This window comes from Pongo pygmaeus, chromosome 9 (genome assembly GCF_028885625.2).
Source record: "Pongo pygmaeus isolate AG05252 chromosome 9, NHGRI_mPonPyg2-v2.0_pri, whole genome shotgun sequence".
In the NCBI taxonomy this organism is placed as follows: Eukaryota; Metazoa; Chordata; class Mammalia; order Primates; family Hominidae; genus Pongo; species Pongo pygmaeus.
The window spans coordinates 12,341,061-12,363,231 of NC_072382.2; the positions used below are offsets into that span (position 1 = coordinate 12,341,061).

Consider the following 22,171-nt stretch of genomic DNA (forward strand, 5'->3'; position numbering starts at 1 on the left):
CATAGGACTCACATTCCAGAGAAGGCAACAGTTACAAGCAAACATGCTACAGTAAGATAAATACATGATTTATCCCGCTGTAAATACATGCCCCAGATTAGGGGCGTGGAAGCTCAGCAGCAGAGAGAGCCCCTGAACCTCAGGGCACAAAGTGCTGGGTAGGGAGAACAGGGAGAAGGAGCCCACAGATTAAGTCTTGAAAGAATCTGAAGTGGGCCAGACTTAGCAAATGAAATACAGGATGCCCGTTAAGTGTGCATTTTAGATAAATAATGAAACAATTTTTAGTATAAGCATGTCCCAAGTGAGTCATGAAGGATGGAGTTTGGTTCTTCCAGTGACTTTGGGAAGGGAAAGCATTTCAGTCAGTGGGAACTGTTTCTGCAAAAGTATGGAAGTGTGAATGGCATGGATTTGTTGCCTGTTTCAAATGTGAACATCTGTGCCTTGACGTGAATTGACAAGCCTTACTCAGAGGGCAGTTTTATTTCCGAGCATCATCCACTGCTGCACCCTCAAAGTCAAGGGTAGGTGGGAAGCAGCAGGATTTGAGGCCAGAGTGGAAAGCAGGGCCACCATCTCCAAGAGCCTTTGATGATGGGTGAGGGGTTTGGACTTTATCCGACAGGGGACCGGGAAGAGGGAAGGATTTTAAGCAAAAGCATGAACTTCCTGTTTGATTTTTGGCAATCATGGGAAGGAAGTGAGACTAAAATCTTAGAGACTATTTAGGAGGCAGATTAACAGCCCCTCAAGGATCTCCACGTCCTAATCCCCAGACCCTGTGGATGTGTTAGGTTACCTGGCAAGAGAGAATTAGGGTTGCACGTGGATGAAGGTTTCTCATCAGCTGACCGTGAGATGGGGAGATTGTTTTGGAGTATCTGATGGGCTCAGTGTAATCACAGAGATCCTTATGAATGGAAGTGGGAGGCAGAAGAGGAGATCAGCGTTGGAGAGAGACTTGCAGAGGCTGCGCTGCTGACTTTGAAGATGGGGAAGGGGCCATGAGCCAAGTAATGCGGGTGGCCTTTAGAAAATGGAAAAAACAAGGAGACAGATTCTCCCCTGGAGACTCCAGAAAGAATGCAGCCTGCCAACACCTTGGGTTTTAGCCCAGTGAAATGCATTTCAGACGTCTGGCCTTCAGAACGAGAAGATCATAAATTTGTGTGTTTTTAAGTTATTAAGTCTGTGGTAAGTTGTTACAGCAGCCATAGAAACTAATGTAGAGGCTGTTTGCAATGATCCAGGTCACAGATGGTGAAGGCCTGGAATTGGCAATAGGGTCAAGAGAAGGGGATAAGGGCTGGGCACGGTGGCTCACGCCTATAATCCCAACACTTTGGGAGGCAGAGGTGGACAGATCATTTGAGTCCAGGAGTTCAAGACCAGCCTGGCCAACATGGCGAAAACCCGTATCTATGAAAAAAATACAAAAATTAGCTGGGCATGGCAGTGTGCGCCTGTCATCTCAGCTACTCAGGAGGCTGAGGGAGGAGGATTGCTTGAGCCTGGGAGGCGGAGGTTGCAGTGAGCAGTGATCATGACCCTGCACTCCAGCCTGGGTGACAGAGTGAGACCCTATCTCAAAATAAATAAATAAATAAATAAATAAATAGATAAATAAATAAAAATAAAGGGATCAATTCCATGTAAGTTGAGATGGACTCAGAGACTGACTGGACGCCTAAGGTCAGGAGGTCAGGAGATCCCCCAGCCCAGCAATCCTTTCTCCTCTCCTGGTGCCCCAAGGCCTGCTCCTCCTTCCACAGCTCCCAGGGAGCGTCTGATCAAGTCTCTATCCTGTCCTAGGGCTGATTAGTACCTACTTTTGTGACAGGGGCCTAACAGGGAATTCTTTTTCATTTTTATTTTTGAGATGGAGTTTCATTCTGTCACCCAGGCTGGAGTGCAATGGTGTGATCTCGGCTCACTGCAACCTCGGCTCATTACAACGTCCGCCTCTGCAACCTCTGCCACTGCAACCTCTGCCTCCTGGGTTCAAGTGATTCTCTTGCCTCAGCTGTAGCTGGGACTACAGGCATGTGCCGTCACGCCTGGGTAATTTTTGTATTTCTAGTAGAGACGGGGTTTCGCCATGTTGGCCAGGCTGGTCTCGAACTCCTGACCTCAGGTGATCCGCCTGCCTCAGCCTCCCACAGTGGCTTGAGCCATTGCACCCAGCCCTAAGAGGGAACTCTAAAGGAAGCTCTGTAGGTGTCTGCCTCGTGGTTACACACACAGGGTGGCTGTGAAACTGCCTTTGCAAAAATTACAACTGAGAAAATTATGACAGCGAAAGAGATCAGACCTAACCGACTCCATCTTCCTTCTAACCTTTAAGCTGTGCTTGTTCATTCCTGGGCATAGGCCTGAACTAACTTTGGGAAGGAATTCAGTTCATGTTTTGACTCTGAAACAAAATTGATAATAGCCATTTCCCTAAAAAAAACCCCCGTTCTTGCCTGTGGACCAGTCTGCCTTTGCAAGACTAACAAATTAGCTACAAGATTAGAAATTTAGTTTAGCGGTCATGCAGCCTCTGGCTCCAAGAGTCTGAGCCTCCCCAGATTGCTCCTGCAGATAACATCACTATTGTAAAACCTAAGATCAGTGCTTGAGATAGTTTGCAGACCCTGCACTTGATGGATCAGCTGACACCACCCAGACTGGTAATCTGGCTCAACCATTTCTGCCATCCTACCCAGGAACAGAAGACAGCAAGAAAACCACACTTCCACCCCCTATGATTCCATCTCCAACCTGACCAATCAGCACTCCCCACTTCCCAAGCCCCTACCTGCCAAATTATCTTTAAAAACCCCGATTCCCGAATGCTCAGGGAGACTGTTTGGAGTAATAATAAAACTCAGTCTCCCACACACTCGGCTCTGTGTGAATTACTCCTTCTCCACTGCAATTCCCGTCTTGATAAATTGGCTCCGTCTAGGCAGCGAGCAAGGTGAACCCACTGGGCAGTTACAGCTATGGGCATATAACTGCAGGTATTTTAGGAGTTAACTAGACTCTTGTGATAAGCTGGGAATCCATTCACTTGATGGGGTAACATATCTGAGTTCCAAACCCCCGGTTTATCAGTTCCCAAGCTGGCAATCAATTCCCATGCTAGCTTAGTTGAATGTATTTTCAGATTTTTTTTTTTCTTTCGAGACAGAGTTTTGCTCTTCTTGCCCAGGCTGGAGTGCAATGGTGCGATCTTGGCTCACCGCAACTTCTGCCTCCCAGGTTTAAGCGATTCTCCTGCCTCAGCCTCCTGAGTAGCTGAGATTTCAGGCACCTGCTACCATGCCTGGCTAATTTTGTATTTTTAGTAGAGACAGGGTTTCTCCATGTTGGTCAGGCTGGTCTCGAACTCCTGACCTCAGGTGATCCGCCTGCTTCGGCCTCCCAAAGTGCTGAGATTACAGGCATAAGCCACCGTGCCCAGCCTATTTTCAGACTTTTTTGCATGTACTATAGTTTTATAATTTTAGTTTGCTCATGGAAATATGTTGGGTGGCTAACTACTGATGATTCATCCTCACATTATCCCCATGTGCCTGTTGGTGTATTCTGAAAGTGCTTGGGAGGAACATCCCCTAATTACATGTTTCTGAATGCATTGTTTGTGTGGCCTCATCATCATCAATAAAACTTCTCTTTATCGTCTATCTGAAGCCATTTTGAGTGGCAGACACCCCTATGGTGATTACTGCCCACAAATCCCTTGGCATTCGAAAACAGCAGGGCTTGCATCAGCTGCAAACTAGACATAATTTTATCCACATCATCGTGATAAGGCTGATGAAGGCTGGTTTTGCTTCTTCTTCCTGCCTCATGAGTCATTTACAGATATTTCTGTCAGGCTAACCTCAACTGTCTCACATACCACTGCAGCTTTCCTACTGATCAATTAGTCCAGGCACATTGACACAAGCCCCTGGATTTTGCAACGTGATGGCGGTGTTTGATAACTACCATTCTGCTTTAGCTTTCCTCCAGAGTAAGTTTCCTTTGGTTGCAGGTTTCAGGGGTAACAGATACTTTCAAAAAGTTTTTCACTCAGATTGAGTTTTCTTGACAACGTGATCAAGAAATGTGGTCTTAGCCGGGTGCGGTGGCTCACGCCTGTAATCCCAGCACTTTGGGAGGCCGAGGCGGGCGGATCACGAGGTCGGGAGATCGAGACCATCCTGGCTAACATGGTGAAACCCCGTCTCTACTAAAAATACAAAAAAAATTAGCCGGGCGCGGTGGCAGGCGTCTGTAGTCCCAGCTACTCGGGAGGCTGAGGCAGGAGAATGGCGTGAACCCGGGAGGCGGAGCTTGCAGTGAGCCGAGATGGCGCCACTGCACTCCAGCCTGGGCGTCAGAGCGAGACTCCGTCTCAAAAAAAAAAAAAAAAAAAAAAAAAAGTGGTCTTTTCCTCCTTGGGGTCCTCAAAGGTATAAATGCTAAAATTACTATCATGCTACAAATACATTTGTTATTTTTAATCTTTTTTTTTTTTTGCTTTGATGAGTTTTTTTTTTTTTTTCTTTTCTGAGGCGAGGTCTTGCTCTGTCACCCCAGGCTGGAGTGTGGTGGTGAGATGTCAGCTCACTGCAACCTCTGTCTCCTGGGCTCAAGTCCTCCCACCTCAACCACCTGAGCAGCTGGGACTACAGGCATGCGCCACCACACCCAGCTAATTTTTGTAGGTTTTTTTTTTTTTTTTTTTTTTTTGTAGAGGCAGGGGTATCACTATATTGTCCATACTGCTCTCAAACTCCTGGACTCAGGCCGTCTGCCAGCCTTGGACTCCCAAAATGCTGGGATTACCAGCACTTTGGGAGGCCGAGGCGGGTGGATCATCTGAGGTCAGGAGTTCGAGACCAGCCTGGCCAACATGGTGAAACCCCGTCTCTACTAAAAATACAAAAATTAGCCAGGTGTGGTGGCAGACACCTGTAATCCCAGCTACTTGGGAGGCTGAGACAGGAGAATCACTTGAATCCAGGAGGCTGAGGTGGCACTGAGCTGAGATTGCGCTGCTGCACTCCAGCCTGGGCAACAAACAATGAAACTCCGTCTCAAAAAAAATAAAAAATAAAAAATAAATAATAAATAATAAATAAATGCTGGAATTGCAGGATTACAAGCATGACCCATTGTGCCCAGCCTTGATGAGTTATGTTTTCAGTTTTTTCTTCACACAGCTCATGCCTAATGCCTCCCAAAGGCAGGAATGCTTATAGTTATACAATGGCCTCCCTGTGTTTTGGAGCTTAGCATATTCATAGTGAAAATGGCTGATTGTATAATTACATATTTATATAAAACCGGGGGGCATACCTTTTCTTTTTCTCCTCCTCTTCCTCCTCCTCCTCCTTCAAATGTAAAAATCATTCTTAGCTTAATGTTTGTTTAAAAATAGGCCACAGGCTGGGCGTGGTGGCTCATACCTATAATCTCAGCACTTTGGGAAGCCGAAGCGGATGGATCACCTGAGGTCAGGGGTTCGAGACCAGCCTGACCAACATGGTGAAACCCCGTCTCTACTAAGAATACAAAAAAATGGCCAGGCACGGTGGCTCGTGCCTGTAATCCCAACACTTTGGGAGGCTGAGGTGGGCGGATCACCTGAGGTCGCGAGTTCAAGACCAGCCTGACCAACATGGAGAAACCTGTCTCTACTAAAAATACAAAATTAGCCAGGCGTGGTGGCATGCGCCTGTAATCCCAGCTACTTGGGAGGCTGAGGCAAGAGAATCACTTAAACCTGGGAGGTGGAGGTTGCAGTGAGCCGAGATTGCGCCATTGCACTCCATCCTGGGCCACAGAGTGAGAACCCGTCTCAAAAAAAAAAAAAAAAAAAAAAAATAGGCCATAGCCTGAGCTTGGCCTGCCGGCCATAGTCTACAGGCCCATGCGATAATACACGAGTAACTGGTGTGAATAACTACACACAGACAGAAAAGAACCCAGTGAACGGTGCCTTCATTTCTTGAATTTCCTGCTTTCTGTCAACATGCATCACACAGATACGTGCTCTTCCTGCGGTTGCAATCAGTTTATCTTTGCGTTCTGCTGTTTTGAAATTTAATGCCCATTTCTGTGGATCGGCATAGCCCACATTCTTGTGAATCACCCACAGTGATTCCTGCAGTGTTGTCCCCAGCCTCAAGCCTCTCTGCACCGTAATTGTGCTTCTTTTCCTCAGATACCTGCCTTGCATTGGCCCTGGGAAAATGTTTCCCTTGGCTGTGAATAGGCAATTAAAATTCTGAACCTTTTATGGCTCTGGAAGCTTATGTCATGAAACAATACTCATCCAGGCAGATGGCCCACCAGCGCAAAGGTATGTGCTTTAGGATGACCTGGTGAAGGAGAATGTGATGCCTCAGCAGGGAGGGAGTGGGGGAGGAGAGGGAGCCGGGCAGCCCCCATCAAGGCCCCACCCGAGGCAAGGAATCTCTTTTGGAGTTGCCAGTCCGCCGACCTGCTCCGGAATTTTTACAATCAGAGCCCTTCCTTCGTGGCTGACAATGAAGGGCACGGTGGCTTTCTAGTTTGTGTGTGTGAGTGTGTGTTTGGGGATAGGTGGACTTTGCTCATCACCATCATTTGGATTTTTGGCTCTGGGGATTCTGGAATTAGGGATCCCACCACCACCTGCAGGGCAGGGGTTGGGGCACGGGCTCTGGAATCTGGGTTGTGTGAGGAGTAATTGAGAGATTGTGAGGCCAGGCGCGGTGGCTCACGCCTGTTTGGGAGGCCGAGGCTGGCGGATCACGAGGTCAGGAGATCGAGACCATCCTGGCTAAAATGGTGAAACCCCATCTCTACTAAAAATACAAAAAATTAGCCCGGCATGGTGGTGGGCGCCTGTAGTCCCAGCTACGCGGGAGGTTGAGGCAGGAGGATGGCGCGAACCCGGGAGGCGGAGCTTGCAGTGAGCCAAGATCACACCACTGCACTTCAGCCTGGGCGAGAGAGCAAGACTCCGTCTCAAAAAAAAAAAAAAGAGAGATTGCGAAAGCACCTGCCAGCACCTAAGCAATCAGTAAGGGTTATTGGGTTGTGGTTTCTGCCTGGGGACTTTAAAAACCGGGCAGGTGGAGATCAAAGGCCGGCCCCGCCTGCTCCGCATGGTCTTCTCCATGCGGGCCATCTCAAGTTCTAGATTCCGTGGGCCTTGCCCTTGAAATCGTCTGGGAATGGAATTATTGCTAATCCCAAAAGGGCTGACACATCACTCCCTGGCAGGGTTCAACCCGGTGGCAACATGGTTTGTGTGGCTGCCCCTGTTTTCCCTCAGAATTCGGATTTTAAGACTTTCAAAATATGAGATTTTTATTGTATATACATATTTATTATTATTATTATTTTTTGGAGTGCGGTGGCACGATCTCAGCTCACTGCAGCCTCCTAGGCTGGAGTGCAGTGGCGCGATCTCGATCTCGGCTCACTGCAACCTCCGCCTCTCGGGTTCAAGCGATTCTCCTGCCTCAGCTTCCCGAATGGCTGGGACTACAGGTGCGTGCCACCACACCCAGCTAATTTTTTATTTTTAGTAGAGACGGGGTTTCACCATGTTGGCCAGGCTGGTCTCGAACTCCCGACCTCAGGTGATCCACCCGCCTCGGCCTGGGATTACAGGAGTCAGCCACCGCGCACGGCCGAGATTTTAAAAATTATACGGATGACACCAGATCCTCAGAGCCGGAGCTTTGGGTGCCTCAGCCCCGACAGCGCGTCCGCTCCGGGACCCTGTGGACGATGCTGCCCCCTAGTGGCCGCGGCGCACAAGGCCCGCCGGACCACGTTGCTCCATGGAGGGACTCGGACTGGAGAGCTCCCTCTCTAACCCGCCGCCTCGTTCCGTGCCCTCTGCCGACGCCCTTCCGATTCCTGCAGCCCATCTGCAGTCCTCCACCTTTTTCTTTCTTTCCTTCTGAGACAGGGTCTCACCTCTGTCACCCAGGCTGGAGTGCAGTGGCACGATCATAGCTCACTGCAGCCTGGAACTCCTGGGCTCAAGAGATCCTCCTGCCTCAGCCTCCAGAGTAGCCAGGTCTACAGGCATGCGTTACCAGACTTGGCTAATTTATTTTTATTTTTGTAGAGACGGAGTCTCACTATGTTGCCAGGCTGGTCTTAAACTCCTGGGCTCAAGCCATCTTCCCACCTCAGCCTCCCAAAGTGCTGGAATTACAGGCATGATGAGCCACCAAGCCCAGCCAATCCTCCACTTCTATTTAGCTGCTGTGGATGATGTGGCCCAGCAGGGGGCTGGCTGCCATGAAACTGGCCGGGGATTTGGGGGTCTTTATATCCACATGGATGCATCTTTAGGATGAGTTCTATTCTTTGCACATTTTGCTCTAGAGCAATTTTAAAAACCAATCAGCCACATTTTTTTTTTTTTTTTTTTTGAGATGGAGTTTCACTCTTGTTGTCTAGGCTGGAGTGCAGTGTCATGATCTCGGCTCACTGCAACCTCTGCCTCCCAGGTCAAGTGATTCTCCTGCCTCAGCCACCCGAGTAGCTGGCATTACAGGCACGCACCACCACGCCTGGCTAATTTTTTGCATGTTTAGTAGAGACGGGGTTTCACCATGTTGGCCAGGCTGGTCTCGAACTCCTGACCTCAGATGATCCACCCGCCTCGGCCTCCCAAAGTCCCGGGATTACAGGCGTGAGCCACCGTGCCTGGCCATCAGCCACACTTTTTGAGCAGCCAGGGCTGTGTGGCTGGTACAAAGGTCTTAAGGTTGAAAGGCGCTTGGCTCATTTTAAAAACTGAGGGCAGGGAAGGTGGGAGTGTGTGTGGGGACTGAGCAGAATGAGGGAGCTGTGGGAAGGAGGGGGCACAGGAAAGACTGGTGAGGGGCCACTATCTATCGTCAGGATTTAGGATTTTACAATAAGAGCCCTAGAAAGCTTTGAAGGATGGGGAGGGACTTTGCACTTGAGAAGAATTCCTTTGGGTTGTTGGAGAAGGGATTGTGGGGACCCTGGAGTCTGGCTGGGAGCCAGAGAGGAGGCCCCGGGGGCTGTACAGGCAGGGATGGGGGTGTTGCCTGTGGACTTCGAGTGAAGGATTCCAGAGGCCCTGTAGAAGTAGCCTGGGTTGGCTAGAGAAGGAAGGATCGCGGATGCTCCTCAGACTGGTGCAGCCCAGCGGGGAGGATGGAGCCAAAACTCACTGAGATAGGAACAGACTCGGGCAGGCATCACTGGTTCTGTTGGACAGGTGGAGTCTGTGATGTTGAGTAGATGGTCTGATATAAGGGGAGGGGGCTTGAGCTCTGCTGGAGGCAGAAACCTAGAGGAAAGGAGCTTTGGAAGAGCACAGAGATTTCTGCTGGGATCCAAGGGCAGAGCTCGGCTGCTTTCCTTTTGTCCTGGCTCACCTTACCCTGACAGGGTCAGACCCCCCACCATAACAAGGAGACCAAAAAGACACAGGGGGCACAAAAGTGAGATGCTTATGGTTTATTGAAGAGAGCAAGGCTGGTGGGCGTGGACTCAAAGCATGGCAGCGGCAGAGGCTGGAGCAGTTGGGGATCTTCAGCTTCTAAATCCTAATTACACAGTGAGCTTTGGGATATTTTTTCCTAAAACAAATAGACAAAGAAACAGAAAAACCCAATACAAGAGTGAATGAATTGCATAGTTAGGCAGAGATGATGAGCCACAGAAACTTCAACATTAACCGAGAGGTGCAGTCAACTCTAGGAGGAACTAAGGTAGTAAGGGCTTGGATTGTTTCTCAAAAGCCTCTTACAAAATAGTAAGGGGAGGCTGGGTGCGGTGGCTCACGCCTGTAATGCCAGCACTTTGGGAGGCTGGGGTGGGTGGATCACCTGAGGTCAGGAGTTGGAGACCAGCCTGGCAAATATGGTGAAACCCCATCTCTACAAAAATACAGAAATTAGCTGGGCATGATGGCAGGTGCCTGTAATCCCAGCTACTCAAGAGGCTGAGGCAGGAGAATCGCTTGAACCTGGGAGGTGGAGGTTGCAGTAAGCCAAGATTGTGCCATTGCACCCAAGCCTGGGCGACAGAGAGAGACTCTGTCTCAAAAAAAAAAAAAAAAGGAAGAGGAGATGCCTAGAAAGATCACTGTGCTGCCTGCCTGGGGACAGTGACACTGACTCTCCTCTCTGGATTAGAAACAGGTCTGAAAACTGGGGCAACCCTGCAGCCCCATTTGGGGAAGCTACTTCTAACAATGTGTGAAGTGAAGGGTGCTGGTTACCATGAGCTTAATGATGCTTTCTCTGGACTTTTGGGGGAGGGTGTCCACCAGCTTCTTCAGCTGAGCCCCTGCCTCCCTCAAGTCTTGATCAGGGCTGAAAAGTGCCATGGCAGCCTCATAACTGGAGGGTGTGTCCATGAAGAGGGTTTTGATGACACGCTGAAAACTCGGGCAGATCTCTGTGGAAGCTGCAACACAGAGAAGAGAAGGCACATGTCTCCAGGCCCCCTTCCAAGCTGGCTAGCTCTCTGGCTGGGTCTGCCCAGATGCAAACAGCCAGGCCCATCAGCGAGAGATAGCAGCCTTTTCATCGATGGACTAGAGTGTAAGATCTGCTGGTGCTCTAAGAGGTTGCCTGTTTGGTGCTGTGCAAATACTTTCTGGGTTATGGCCAGCTTTTTGTGGATTGCTCGAGTCTTCCTTAGACTTCTTGGGTTGAGGTGAGCAAGGTGCCATTTTTCTTTCTGTTAGAGCTCAAGGCAGAGTATTGATAATAGAAGCTGCTGGCCTGATTTTTTAATGCAGTGTGGAGGCTGGGAAGAGGCCACTGAGAGTTTTGTTTCCCACCGGAAACTTCTCTCATCAGTGGTTAGGGATGCCCTGAGCCATGCTTCACTGGGGGCATGTGACAAATTCAGGCTCTGGCAGGAAGAAGTGATTGCAAGCCAGGCGCAGTGGCTCATGCCTGTAATCCCAGCACTTTGAGAGGCCGAGGCAGGTGGATCACGAGGTCAGGAGTTCGAGACCAGCCTGGCCAACATGGTGAAACCCTGTCTCTACTAAAAATACAAAAAATTAGCCGGGCGTGGTTCTGGGTGCCTGTAATCCTAGCTACTCGGGAGGCTGAGGCAGGAGAATCACTTGAACCCAGGAGGCAGAAGTTGCAGTGAGCCAAGATCTCGTCACTGCACTCCAGCCTGGGCAACAGAGCGAGATTCTGTTGAAAGAAAAAGAAGAAAGAAGAAAGAAAGAAAGAAAGAAGGAAAGAAGGAAAGAAAGAAGGAAGGAAGGAAGGAAGAAAGAAAAAGGAAAGAAAGAAGCCATTGAGATTGTACCAGCCAAACATGGGCCCCCGAACCTAGCCGGGAAGAGGTGTGCACATGTGCGCACCGGGCCCTGTGGCACACTCAGCTCACGGACAGAGCAGCCACTTGTACCACTTCATTGCCTTCAATACAGAGCTTCCAGACTGTGTTTTCTTCTCAGGTCCTTACAACCAGGAACATGGGGGAAAGTCACCATTTTCTACCTGCTGCTTGCCTCCATCTTCCCAGTGAGTCTCAAATCCCTTGTCCTTGAATTCTCTGCCTTCTGTACAAATTTGCCTTCCCTCCTCTGACTCTAGGGCCTCACTAGAAATGGCCACTCCAAGTCAGACCCTCTCCAGAACTTAGGTCCTTGATGTGTAACTTACTGTGTCACCAGGCAAGTCACTCTGTGTTTCTGTAGCTCAGTTTTCTCATCTGTAAAATGGGAACAATATCCCTACTTCATTTTTTATTTTTTTAATTTTAATTTAATTTAATTTTAATTTTTATTTATTTATTTGTTTTGAGATGGAGTCTCGCTCTATTGCCCAGGCTGGAGTGCAGTGATGCCATCTCGGCTGACTGCAACCTCTGCCTCCCAGGTTCAAGTGATTCTCCTGCCTCAGCCTCCCAAGTAGCTGGGACTACAGGCATGCGCCACCATGCCTGGCTAATTTTTGTATTTTTAATAGAGACAAGGTTTCACCATGTTGGCCAGGTTGGTCCTGAACTCCTGACCTCAAGTGATCTACCCACCTCGGCCTCCCAAAGTGCTGGGATTACAGGCGTGAGCCACTGTGCCTGGCCCAATATCCCTACTTCATAGGGTTGTTGTAAGAATAAAAAGAGAGGCCAGGCACGGTGGCTCACGCCTAATCCTAGCACTTTGGGAGGCCTAGTTGGGTGGATCACGAGGTCAAGAGATCGAGACCATCCTGGCCAACATGGTGAAACCCTGTCTCTACTAAAAATACAAAAATTAGCTGGGTGCAGTGGTGCGTGCCCGTAATCCCAGCTACTTGGGAGGCTGAGGCAGGAGAATTGCTTGAACCTGGGAGGCGGAGGTTGCAGTGAGCTGAGATCCCGCCACTGCATTCCAGCCTGGCAACAGAGCTAGACTCCGTCTCAAAAAAAAAAAAAAAAAAAAAAGGATGAAAAGAGATACTATGTGAAAGGGTGACAGTGATTGGCACATTGTGTGAAGTAAGTGTTAAATATTGTATGCGTGTGCACACAAATAGACAAATGCATCTCTGACCCACCCCTTAACATGTTTCAGTCCTATCTTGCTCAGCCACCCACCTCTGTACGCAGACAGCACTGAGATCTTCTAATTAATACACATTTCAGTCCAAAATGATGTCATTTTCTCTGAAAAACAAATAAACCTCTCTGCAAAATAGTTGTTCCTACTGCTTCTTGGTTTGGGTTTTCTAACTCCCCAGGGTCATAAAACTTATCTCCATGGGTGTTGTGAAGCTTTCCAAGTGAATTAATTGGAGTTTGTTTATTAAAAAATAACAACAGCATTTTCAGATGAGAATGGAAGAGGCTGACGCGAGTGAAAAACAGAGTTAGATAACCCAGTTCCCCAAAGACGGGGGATCTTGGAGAGAGCTGTGATTCCTCCTTTCTCCCCCTCTCTCCCTCTCTCTTTCTGCCCCTCTTCCCCGACAATTCTTTTCCTTTTAGTGACAGCAGCAACTACTCAGAGACTCCTAATCCCTTTTGCAGAGGACAGAAATGTTTAGAAAACTCCACTCTGGGTTGGCAGTTCCCCAAAGGGAAGATCTCTTTCTGGAATATTCCTCTGTGCCCAGAATGAGAGACCTTGTCTTGGGTTGGGTTTCTTGTGGGGTCACAAGTCCCTGCAGCTCCCCTTCCAGTGACTTCAGCTGCCAGCATGGAGTGGAGACCCCAGACTTGGAGGCTGCACCAAGGTCTCAGCATCTTGGAGTCTGTCCAGGTCTGGGATGAGGGCCTCATTATTCCTATGCTGGATGCACTCATCTTTATGGGGTGTTCTCCACTCCTCCCTCCAGGCTATTATATTCCCTGGGATGCTGAGGGTTGTTGGATATAGAAGATGGGACCCTTTTTAGGCTTCCTCACAGCCTGGGGCTCTCTCCAAGTTTCCAAGATGAGATTGCTCACCAGACCCAGTTTTCTGAGACTCAGCATGCCTAGGTCCTCCCAGCAGCTCCAGAGCAGGAATGGGCAGCTCACCCCTTCTTCTGAGCAGAACTGGGGGGTCCTGAGAGTTCCTAAGTCCAGGAGGGAGGGAAGAGTCTCTGAGCACTCACCGGAGCTGCAGCAGAGAGCCAGTGTGACCAGGGTGAGGGCGACAGCGAGTTTCATGGTGGAGGAGGGGGATGCTCTGGCCTGTCTCTGGTTCCGTCTCTGAGTCTGGTGGGCTAGTATGAGACATGCCCAGCAAGGTGCCTTTTATGTGCTCTAGGCAGCAGCGCCCAGATGGGGAAGGGCAGGGCAAGGGCTCCACGTAAGATACCGCACTATTTACTTGGCATTGGCTTGGTGGGATAGGTAAATATTCCCTTTTCTCAACCCAGTTTCTGTCCCCATTGAAACTGAGCTCACACAATGGGCCCCTTGGGGGTGGAGGGCCGAGCCCTGCCTGGAGGCAGTGAAGGGAACCCAAGTCAGAGGATGTGGAAACCCAGCTGCCTGTGTCACTCACTGAACCTGGGCACTGGGGCAGTCCAGATCAAGAGAAGCAATTGTGGAGCCCACCTGGAGAAACTGAGGCCCAAGGTTCCTCACAAGTGGCAGGGACAGGACTGGGACTAGGACTCAGGACCCTGACACTCCACTGGGCTCTTTCATAGGCTCCCCTCTGAGGAGGGCGACTGAACCTTAAGCCAGGAAAGTGACATGGTTCGGAGCATTGCTGTGGTCAGACTTCGGGGGCCCCTGGATTGAAGCATGTTGAATAAAAGGGACCCTTCCAGAATTCCCATCAGAAACCCGAGCCCTGCCCCAGGCTGGGTCTGTTCCCACCCAGAAGTGCTCTCAAGTCCTATGCTCCTGATGGCCCAATTGGTGGGACCTTCAGTCCTTATCTCACTTGACCTCCCAATAGCCTTGACACCTGTGACTGCTTCCTTCTCGAACCATTCTCTCTCTTGCGCTCCCACGCCTCAGTTCTTTCCTGTTTTCCTTCTTCTGGCCATTCCTTCTTGTTCTCTTTAGATGTTTATTCTTTACCGTTCTTAAGTGTTGATGGTTCCCAGCCTTTGGCCTTCTCCCCTTTCTTGCCTCCAGTTGTCATTTCCTGGTTCTTCTCCAAAGCCCGGGCCTCATAGCACCTAGCCTGGCCTGGTCAAAATCCCCTGACTCGACCTCCCTGCCTCCCAGCTTGCTCTCCTCAGCCATCCTCTGAAAGGCCATCAGAATGGTCGTCCTAAAACCCACTGGTCGCGTCCTTCTTCTTGAAACCCTTAAGCTCTTCCTTTTGCCTATAGAATAAAATTCAAGTGCAATTTACAAGGCCCTTGCCCACTGACCTTTGCCTACCATTTGAACTTCGTTTCTCCTCTCCCTGACACAACGACTTAGCCCTCTCTTACTATTTGTGGATTCGAGAATGTTCCATGTTTTTTCATGCCTTTCTACCTATGCACAAGCTAAGCCTCATGCCTGAATACACATTTCCCTGCCTTGTCCACTTCACCAAATTCTATTCGTACTTCAAGACTCAATCAAATATCGATCCATTCATTCATCCAATAAATGCTGGCCACCTGTGATGTGCCAGACGTGTTGCTAGGAGTCGGGAATTGGGGTAGATAGACATGGAGAGGCATTGTGTGGCACTTCAAGAACTCCTCAAAAATAAATAAATAAATAAATAAAAATAAATAAACAAATAAAAGGCCGGACACGGTGGCTCATTCCTGTAATCCTAGGACTTTGGGAGGCTGAGGTGGGTGGATCACCTAAGGTCAAGAGTTTGAGACCAGCCTGGCCGACATGATGAAACCCCATCTCTACTAAAAATACAAAAATAAGCTGAATGTGGTGGTGGGCGCCTGTAATCCCAGCTACTTGGGAGGCTGAGGCAGGCGAATTGCTTGAATCTGGGAGTCGGAGATTGCAGTGAGCTGAGATCACGCCATTGAATCCAGCCTGGGCAACAAGAGCAAAACTCCGTCTCAGAAAAAAAAAGAAGAAGGACCCCATTGTGCCTGAGGGTTTCGAAGGGGTTGCTGTGCCTGCAAAGGGGGCATTCAGGGGCCAGAGCACACAAGGCCTCGTTCTAAGGCCTTTACACTCAGAGTGGGAAGCTCTTGAAGGTTTTAATCAGGGAGTGACATGGTCTGGTATCCCTTTCCTCATGAACTGACCCTGACTTGGGCAGCTGGGGGAATGGGGTGTTATTTCCTGACATAGAGAAGACTTGGGAAAAACAGGGTTGGGGGTGAAAATAGGGAGTGAAGCCTTCCCCAACAGGTGGTTCTGATGGGTGGTGACTCTCCCCATGGGCCTCTCTTCCCCCTCTGCTTACAGGGCCCATTATACAATATTTTAACTTTGCAATTCTTTATTTTCTTGTATGACTCCTTTACTTGACTGACCTCCTTTAGGGCTGAGGTCACTATAAGCCAAGGTACTCAACGCTTGCTAAACAGGAATCCCTGGAATGAATCCATGCCCGAGGCCTTTGTGTCATGTGACAGTTGAAGGCTGTGGTGACCCCTGAACTGCCCCACTCAGAGACGCCTTAACACCGGTAAGAGCACACAACTAGCAACAAACAAAGACTTGTCAAGTACATTACGGTGTGTCCTTACAATGAAACGCTGTGTGGCTGAAAACAGAGAAAGAAGATCTTCTGAACTGATGGTGAAATGATCTCCAAGGCAGACTGCAAAGGGGGAAAAACAAGGCATGAACAGAGCAAAAAAGAACAAAGAGAAGGCTGGGCGCGGTGGCTCATGCCTGTAATCCCAGCACTTTGGGAGGCTGAGGCGGGCGGATCACGAGGTCAGATGGAGACCATCCTGGCCAACATAGTGAAACCCCGTCTCTACTAAAAAAATACAAACATATATATATTAGCTGGGTATGGTGGCGCATGCCTGTAATCCCAGCTACTCGGGAGGCTGAGGCACGAGAATCACTTGAACCCAGGAAGCAGAGGTTGCAGTGAGCCGAGATCGTGCCACTGCACTCCAGCCTGGCGACAGAGAGAGACTCCATCTCAAAAAAAAAAAAAAAAAAGGCAAAAAGAATCCACATATGCATTTGCTTGTATTTGCATAAAGCATCTCAGAAGTGCCTTCTTTCTTTTAAGTTTCCTTCTGTGTCCCATCATCTGGGCTCTTGAGGTTAGCCCATCTTGAGGATTTCAGGTGTCTGCATCCCTCCCCTCTTAGGACTGTTGAAAGGTGTAGCCTGCCTGTAACCCCAGCACTTTGGGAGGCCAAGGAGAGCAGATCAACTGAGGTCGTCGAGAGTTTGAGACCAGCCTGGCCAACATGGCGAAACCCCTTCTGTACTAAAAATACAAAAATTAGCCGGGCGTGCTGGCAGGTGCTTGTAGTCCCAGCTACTTGGGAGGCTGAGGCAGGAGAATCGCTTGCACCCAGGAGGTGGAGGTTGCAGTGAGCCGAGATCACGTCATTGCACTCCAGCCTGGGCAACAAGAGCGAAACTCCATCTCAAAAATAAATAAACAAACAAACAAACAAAAGAAAGGTGTGGCCGATGGAGCTGAAATGGACAAGGAAGATGAGCTGGACCACTGGGGGCACCTAAAGCCCATCCAGTGCCACCACTAGTGGATCCCTCTGTGGGCAGTGGCTGGTCTGGCCGGGGCAGCTGTGATGGCCGCAGGAGTCTTAGGCAGGAGTCATATCACCCATAGCCTCAGACTCTGCTCTCTACTTTCTACCTTCACGGTACAAGGTCCTGGGGACAGGATAGCTGGCTCCTGGGTCTTTGAGGAACTTAACAGCTAGGAGGAGAGGCAGAGATGGGTGCAACTGATGGGAATGCTCTGTGGGGAGATGGAGGAAGTCAGAGAAGGAAGTGGTGCTCCGGGAGTTGAAAGGGGGCTGCCCCCAGGCTGGGCGTGGTGGCTCTTGCCTGTAATCCCAGCAATTTGGGAGGCTGAGGCAGGTGGATCACCTGAGGTCGGGAGTTCAAGACCAGCCTGACCGACATGGAGAAACCCTGTCTGTACTAAAAATACAAAATTGGCTGGGCCTGGGGTTGCACGTGCCTGTAATCCCAGCAATCCCAGCTACTTGGGAGGCTGAGGCAGAAGAATTGCTTGAACCTGGGAGGTGGAGGTTGCGGTGAGCCGAGATCGCGTCATTGCACTCCAGCCTGGGCAACAAAAGCGAAACTCCGTCTCAAAAAAAAAAAAAAAAAAAAAAAAGAAAGGGGACTGCCCCAAGAAAGGTAGCTGGGCAGAGGGGAGACGGCACCTGGAGGGCTGGCATTTGAGCTGGCCTCTGGTGGATGGGTGATGCTGGTGGTTGGGGTGAAGCGGGGAATGTGCCAGGAGGAGGAAGCCACATGAAGGGGGCCCCAGGCTCAGGAGGGGACCTGGCCATGGTCCGACTTGCATGGGACAGATGAGCACACAGGTACAGTGGGAGCCTGGGGGCACTGGGGGCACTGGCCTTTCAGGTGCGAGGCTGGAGGTTTGCTCTGATTCTGGAAGGTACCTCGATTGCCACCACCAAGTGTCCTAGATAGGCTCTGCCATCTGGCCCTTGGGAGATCCTGCTTGGTGGTGGTAGGTGTTTCTCTCCCCTGCCTCAGGAGCCTGCAAAGCCCCTGCTTCTCTGACCCTCTGCTTGAGATAGTGAGGCAAAAAGTGTGTTAGTCAAGGCTTGGAACTCAGAGCTTTTTTTTTTTTTTTTCTGGAAACGGAGTTTCGCTCTTGTTGCCCAGGCTGGAGTGCAATGGCACGATCTCAGCGGCTCACTGCAACCTCCACCTCCTGAGTTCAGACGATTCTCCTGCCTCAGCCTCCCAAATAGCTGGTATTATAGGCGTGCGTCACCACGCCTGGTTAATTTTTGTATTATTAATAGAGATGGGGTTTCACCATGTTGGCCAGGCTGGTCTCCAAATTCTGACCTCAGGTGATTCTCCCGCCTTGGCCTTCCCAAGTGCTGGGATTATAGGCATGACCCACCACGCCTGGCCAGAACTCAGAACTTCTTAAACTCTAACACCTGCTCCTCAAATCCTTAAACTCTATGCACTGTGAATTCCAGGCCAGAACCCTCAAGCCTGACTTAGCATGTGGAGAGGGCTGGGACCTGCTGTTTCTGGCCACCTGTGGTCAGTTACCTACCTGGTCACTGTGCAAAGACAAACTGTTCCGAGGGGAGATAAGTCATGTGGCTATTAGTACCATGAGGATGGCAGTGAATCGGAACAGCTCCTGCCAAATCCTGCACCCCAAACCCCGTGTTGGCTGTGCCTAGCTCTGGGGGAGCCCTGGTCCTTGGGTGGCTGAACCTTCCAGCTGGGGCAGTGGCTGGGGAGCCTGCTCTGAGCTCACCCCTTGCCCAGGCTCCAGCTGGGATGACGTGAGCACCTTTGGCCTGGCTCTGGCCTTTGAGAATGGAGCAGGAGAAAGAGCCTCTCCAGAGCCAGAAGCGGGAGGGTGCTAAGGGGCCTGGAAGCCTCTCCTGGGTATTTGGACTACAAGGCCCTGGATCTGCTGGCCCCTCCTCCATGTATGGGGTATGGTGGGTGCACATGTGGGTGCCAGGTTGTTGAGCCATGTTCAGTGCTCCTTGGGGAGCCCTGCCCATGTCCCCAGCTAGAGGTCTCGTGGCAATGGCAGGTGGGAGGGGTTGGGCCAGCAGCAGCCCCAGCCCATACTGCCAGAAGGCATTGGCTGAGGCCAGGTGCTCGCCCCCAGGTTCAGTGCTTGGTGTATTGTAGTGAGCAGGAAGCTGGGGTGCAGTGTGCTGGCAGCTGGCTGGCTGCAAGTCCCAGCGTGGCCCAGAAAACAGGTTGGCAGCCTGTTCCGAGCCTATCCATCCGGCTGGGCTGCTGGGGGAGGACTAGTCGGGCCATGGGCTTGGGTCAGCTCCCCGGGCAAGCTGTAGAGGTCAGCCTCCTACCTCCACCCTGAGCATCCAGCTCTTCTAGTGCTCAGGAAATAACTCTTGAGCAGAGCAGGTTTTTCCTTAGGGGTTTGGTTCATTGTCTTCTGCCTTGGCAGCTCCTGGGGCTGACCCTTGCATTGATTGACCTAGGGACCTCCTAGGAGGAGCCTGGCAACCTCTGGACATTCCAGCCTTTCTGTCCACCAGCCACAATGCCTAGGGCCTGTGAGCTTTTAGAGGGCCTCAAAAATGGTCATGTATCTGCTGGCTGCAAAACACAAAAAGAAAATCTCAAAATTGTAATTAATGGATATTGATAACATAATTTCAACGAGTAAACTGCATTTTAGTTCAACTATTATGTAGTTGTATGCAAATGTAATAAAGTTTAAATTGTATGTACCAAATGCATAATCCGTTTTTAGGGTCAAAATTATTATTATTATTATTTTTTGAGACAGAGTCTTGCTCTGTCACCCAGGCTGGAGTGCAGTGGCATGATCTTGGCTCAGTGCAACCTCTGCCTCCCAGGTTCAAGCGATTCTCATGCCTCAGCCCCCTGAGTAGCTGGGACTACAGGCATGCGCCACCACACCTGGCTAATTTTTTGTATGTTTAGTAGAGATGGGATTTCGCCATGTTGGCTAGGCTGGTCTTGAACTCCTGACCTCAAGTGACCCGCCCGCCTCGGCCTGCCAAAGTGCTGGGATTACAGGTGTGAGCCACCGTGCCTGGCCTATTATTATTTTCTGAGACAGGATCTTGTTCTGTCACCTAGGCTGGAGTGCAGTGGTGTGATCACGGCTCACTGTAGCCTCAAACTTCTGGGCTTAAGGGATCCTCCTGCCTCAATCTCTTGGGTAGCTGGGATTACAGTTGTGTGTCACCACAACCGGCTAATTTTCTTTTTCTTTTCTTTTTTTTTTTTGAGATGGAGTTTCACTCTTGTCATCCAGGCTGGAGTGCAGTGGCATGATCTCGGCTCACTTGTAACTTCTGCCTCCCAGGTTCAAGTGATTCTCCTGCCTCACCCTCCCAAGTAGCTGAGACTATAGGCAGGTGCCACCATGCTTGGCTAATTTTTTGTATTTTTAGTAGAGACAGGGTTTCACCATGTTTGGCCAGGCTGGTCTTGAACTCCTGACCTCAGGTGATCCGCCCACCTGACCTCAGGTGATCTGCCCAAAGTGCTGGGATTACAGGCATGAGCCACCGTGCCTGGCCACCTTTGATTTTTTTCATGCTGTGGGATATCCCTTTTCATGGATGTAATATCATCTTTGCAGGGATATGATGTAATTTAATTTTCCAGTGCCTTATTGATGGACGTTTGCACTTTTTTTTTTTCCAGTTTTTCTGCTGTTACAAACCACACAACAACGCATGTGCCTCCTCCCGACCTGGGGACTCTTTCTGTGGGAGAGGTGCCTGGATTTAGAGGAGCGACCACTCTTCATTTGTAGGGACTCTCCCTAGCCTGGAAGCCCTTCAGCTCCCACTCCAGAGTGGTTGTTGGTGGTAATACGCCAGGCCTGGGGAAGCAGGAGTGGGAAGGTGTGAGAGGTGGGGGAGTGTGGTTGTCAACTGTTCCGATTTTCCACCGGGATCTTGGTCACTTTCCCAGTTGTCACTCGGCCCACAAACTAGGATGTGAGCAGCATATTGAGAATCTGCAGAGATGTTCATGTCTGCCCAGCATATGGATGTCCTTCTGGGCTGCGAAGTGGCATCCTGTGGGCAACTCCCCCCCCAACAACCAGCTGCGAGCTGTGCCCAGGCACAGAGGGACCTGGCTTTCCCTGTTTCTGCAGGTGGATCCCAGGGTTCAGGGAGGGAGGGAGCAGGCTGGGACCTGTTGGGGATCTGGGCACTTTCTCATGCTCCTTGAGCTGCAAGTCATAGAAGGAGTGGGGTGGGAGCTGGGAATGTACCTTCCCAAGGCCACCGGCAGAACCAGCAGGCCCTTTGCTCTGGGATGAGCTCCCTCTGAGGGGTGGGGATAGTAAAGCGGACCGAAGTCCCTGTTCTGCAGGATAGAAACTGGCTCCCCTCCATTGTACAGGCCAGCTCTGGGGATTTGGGCAGCAGATTTGGGGTTGACAGCAGAATGACATGATCACCGGTTGACCTTGGCCAGGATGCCAGCTTACTTTCTCGCTTACTTCTGCAGGTTCTTTGTTCTGCGGGTGAGTCACCCAGGTCCTGCCCTCCGTGCCTGTCTGCCCTCTCCCACTTTCCCTGCCCTGAGCTTGTTCCCACTTGTAGATTTGGCAGGTCACTGCCAAGGCCCCTCTGCCCCCAACATGGCCAGTGCCCTAAGGGTGGGTTGTACAGGGAGGAGCTGGCGTGGTCAGTAGACTTGAATCAGGGACAGCTCGGCTGCTGAAGGCTGAGGGGGCCTTGAAGGGCTGCAGGTGCCTTGTGCACACAGGGAGTGGGTAGAGAAGGCAACCAGGGGCTCCTTCAGGCCTTAATGGTCTGTGGCCCAGTGAGGCTGTGCCCAGAGGAGCCTGGTGAGGCCCTGGTCTGCTCCCCCGGCCAATGGCCTGATGCTGTTCCAGCTGGGCACCCTGTCACTTTTCGTTCATCAGGGAGTACAGGGTGATTCAGGGTCTCAAATGTAGGTGTTCACAAAAAGAAATAGAACTTCCCTTTATCCCTGTGCTTCTTTTTATTTTTATAACAAATATACATCGTTATATTTTATTTTTATATTTATGTATTTTATATATATGTGACATCTACTACATGATAGAAAATATTTGTGGCCGGGCGCGGTGGCTCACGCCTGTAAT

At 50.3% G+C, this 22,171-nt stretch overlaps 1 protein-coding gene across 1 annotated transcript; it reads right to left on the reverse strand.

The window, feature by feature from the left end:
• Window positions 1-9,468: 9,468 nt before the first annotated feature.
• SCGB1A1 (secretoglobin family 1A member 1) lies at window positions 9,469-13,698 on the reverse strand. Its single transcript, XM_054438210.1, has 3 exons — window positions 13,581-13,698; window positions 10,250-10,437; window positions 9,469-9,605 (listed from the first exon to the last, which is right to left on the reverse strand). The coding sequence occupies exons 1-3, from the start codon at window positions 13,633-13,635 to the stop codon at window positions 9,573-9,575; spliced, it is 276 nt and encodes a 91-aa protein (XP_054294185.1). The 5' UTR covers window positions 13,636-13,698; the 3' UTR covers window positions 9,469-9,572.
• Between the last annotated feature and the right edge of the window lie 8,473 nt (window positions 13,699-22,171).

What these genes read in the sequence shown, in the direction of transcription:
- SCGB1A1 (XM_054438210.1), bottom strand. Translation starts at nt 13,635, where the DNA reads ATGAAACTCGCTGTCGCCCTCACCCTGGTCACACTGGCTCTCTGCTGC. An exon ending in GGCTCTCTGCTGCAGCTCCG is followed by an intron (nt 10,438 to 13,580) that starts GTGAGTGCTCAG and finishes TCTGTGTTGCAG; the next exon opens with CTTCCACAGAGATCTGCCCG. An exon ending in AAAGCATCATTAAGCTCATG is followed by an intron (nt 9,606 to 10,249) that starts GTAACCAGCACC and finishes TATTTGTTTTAG; the next exon opens with GAAAAAATATCCCAAAGCTC.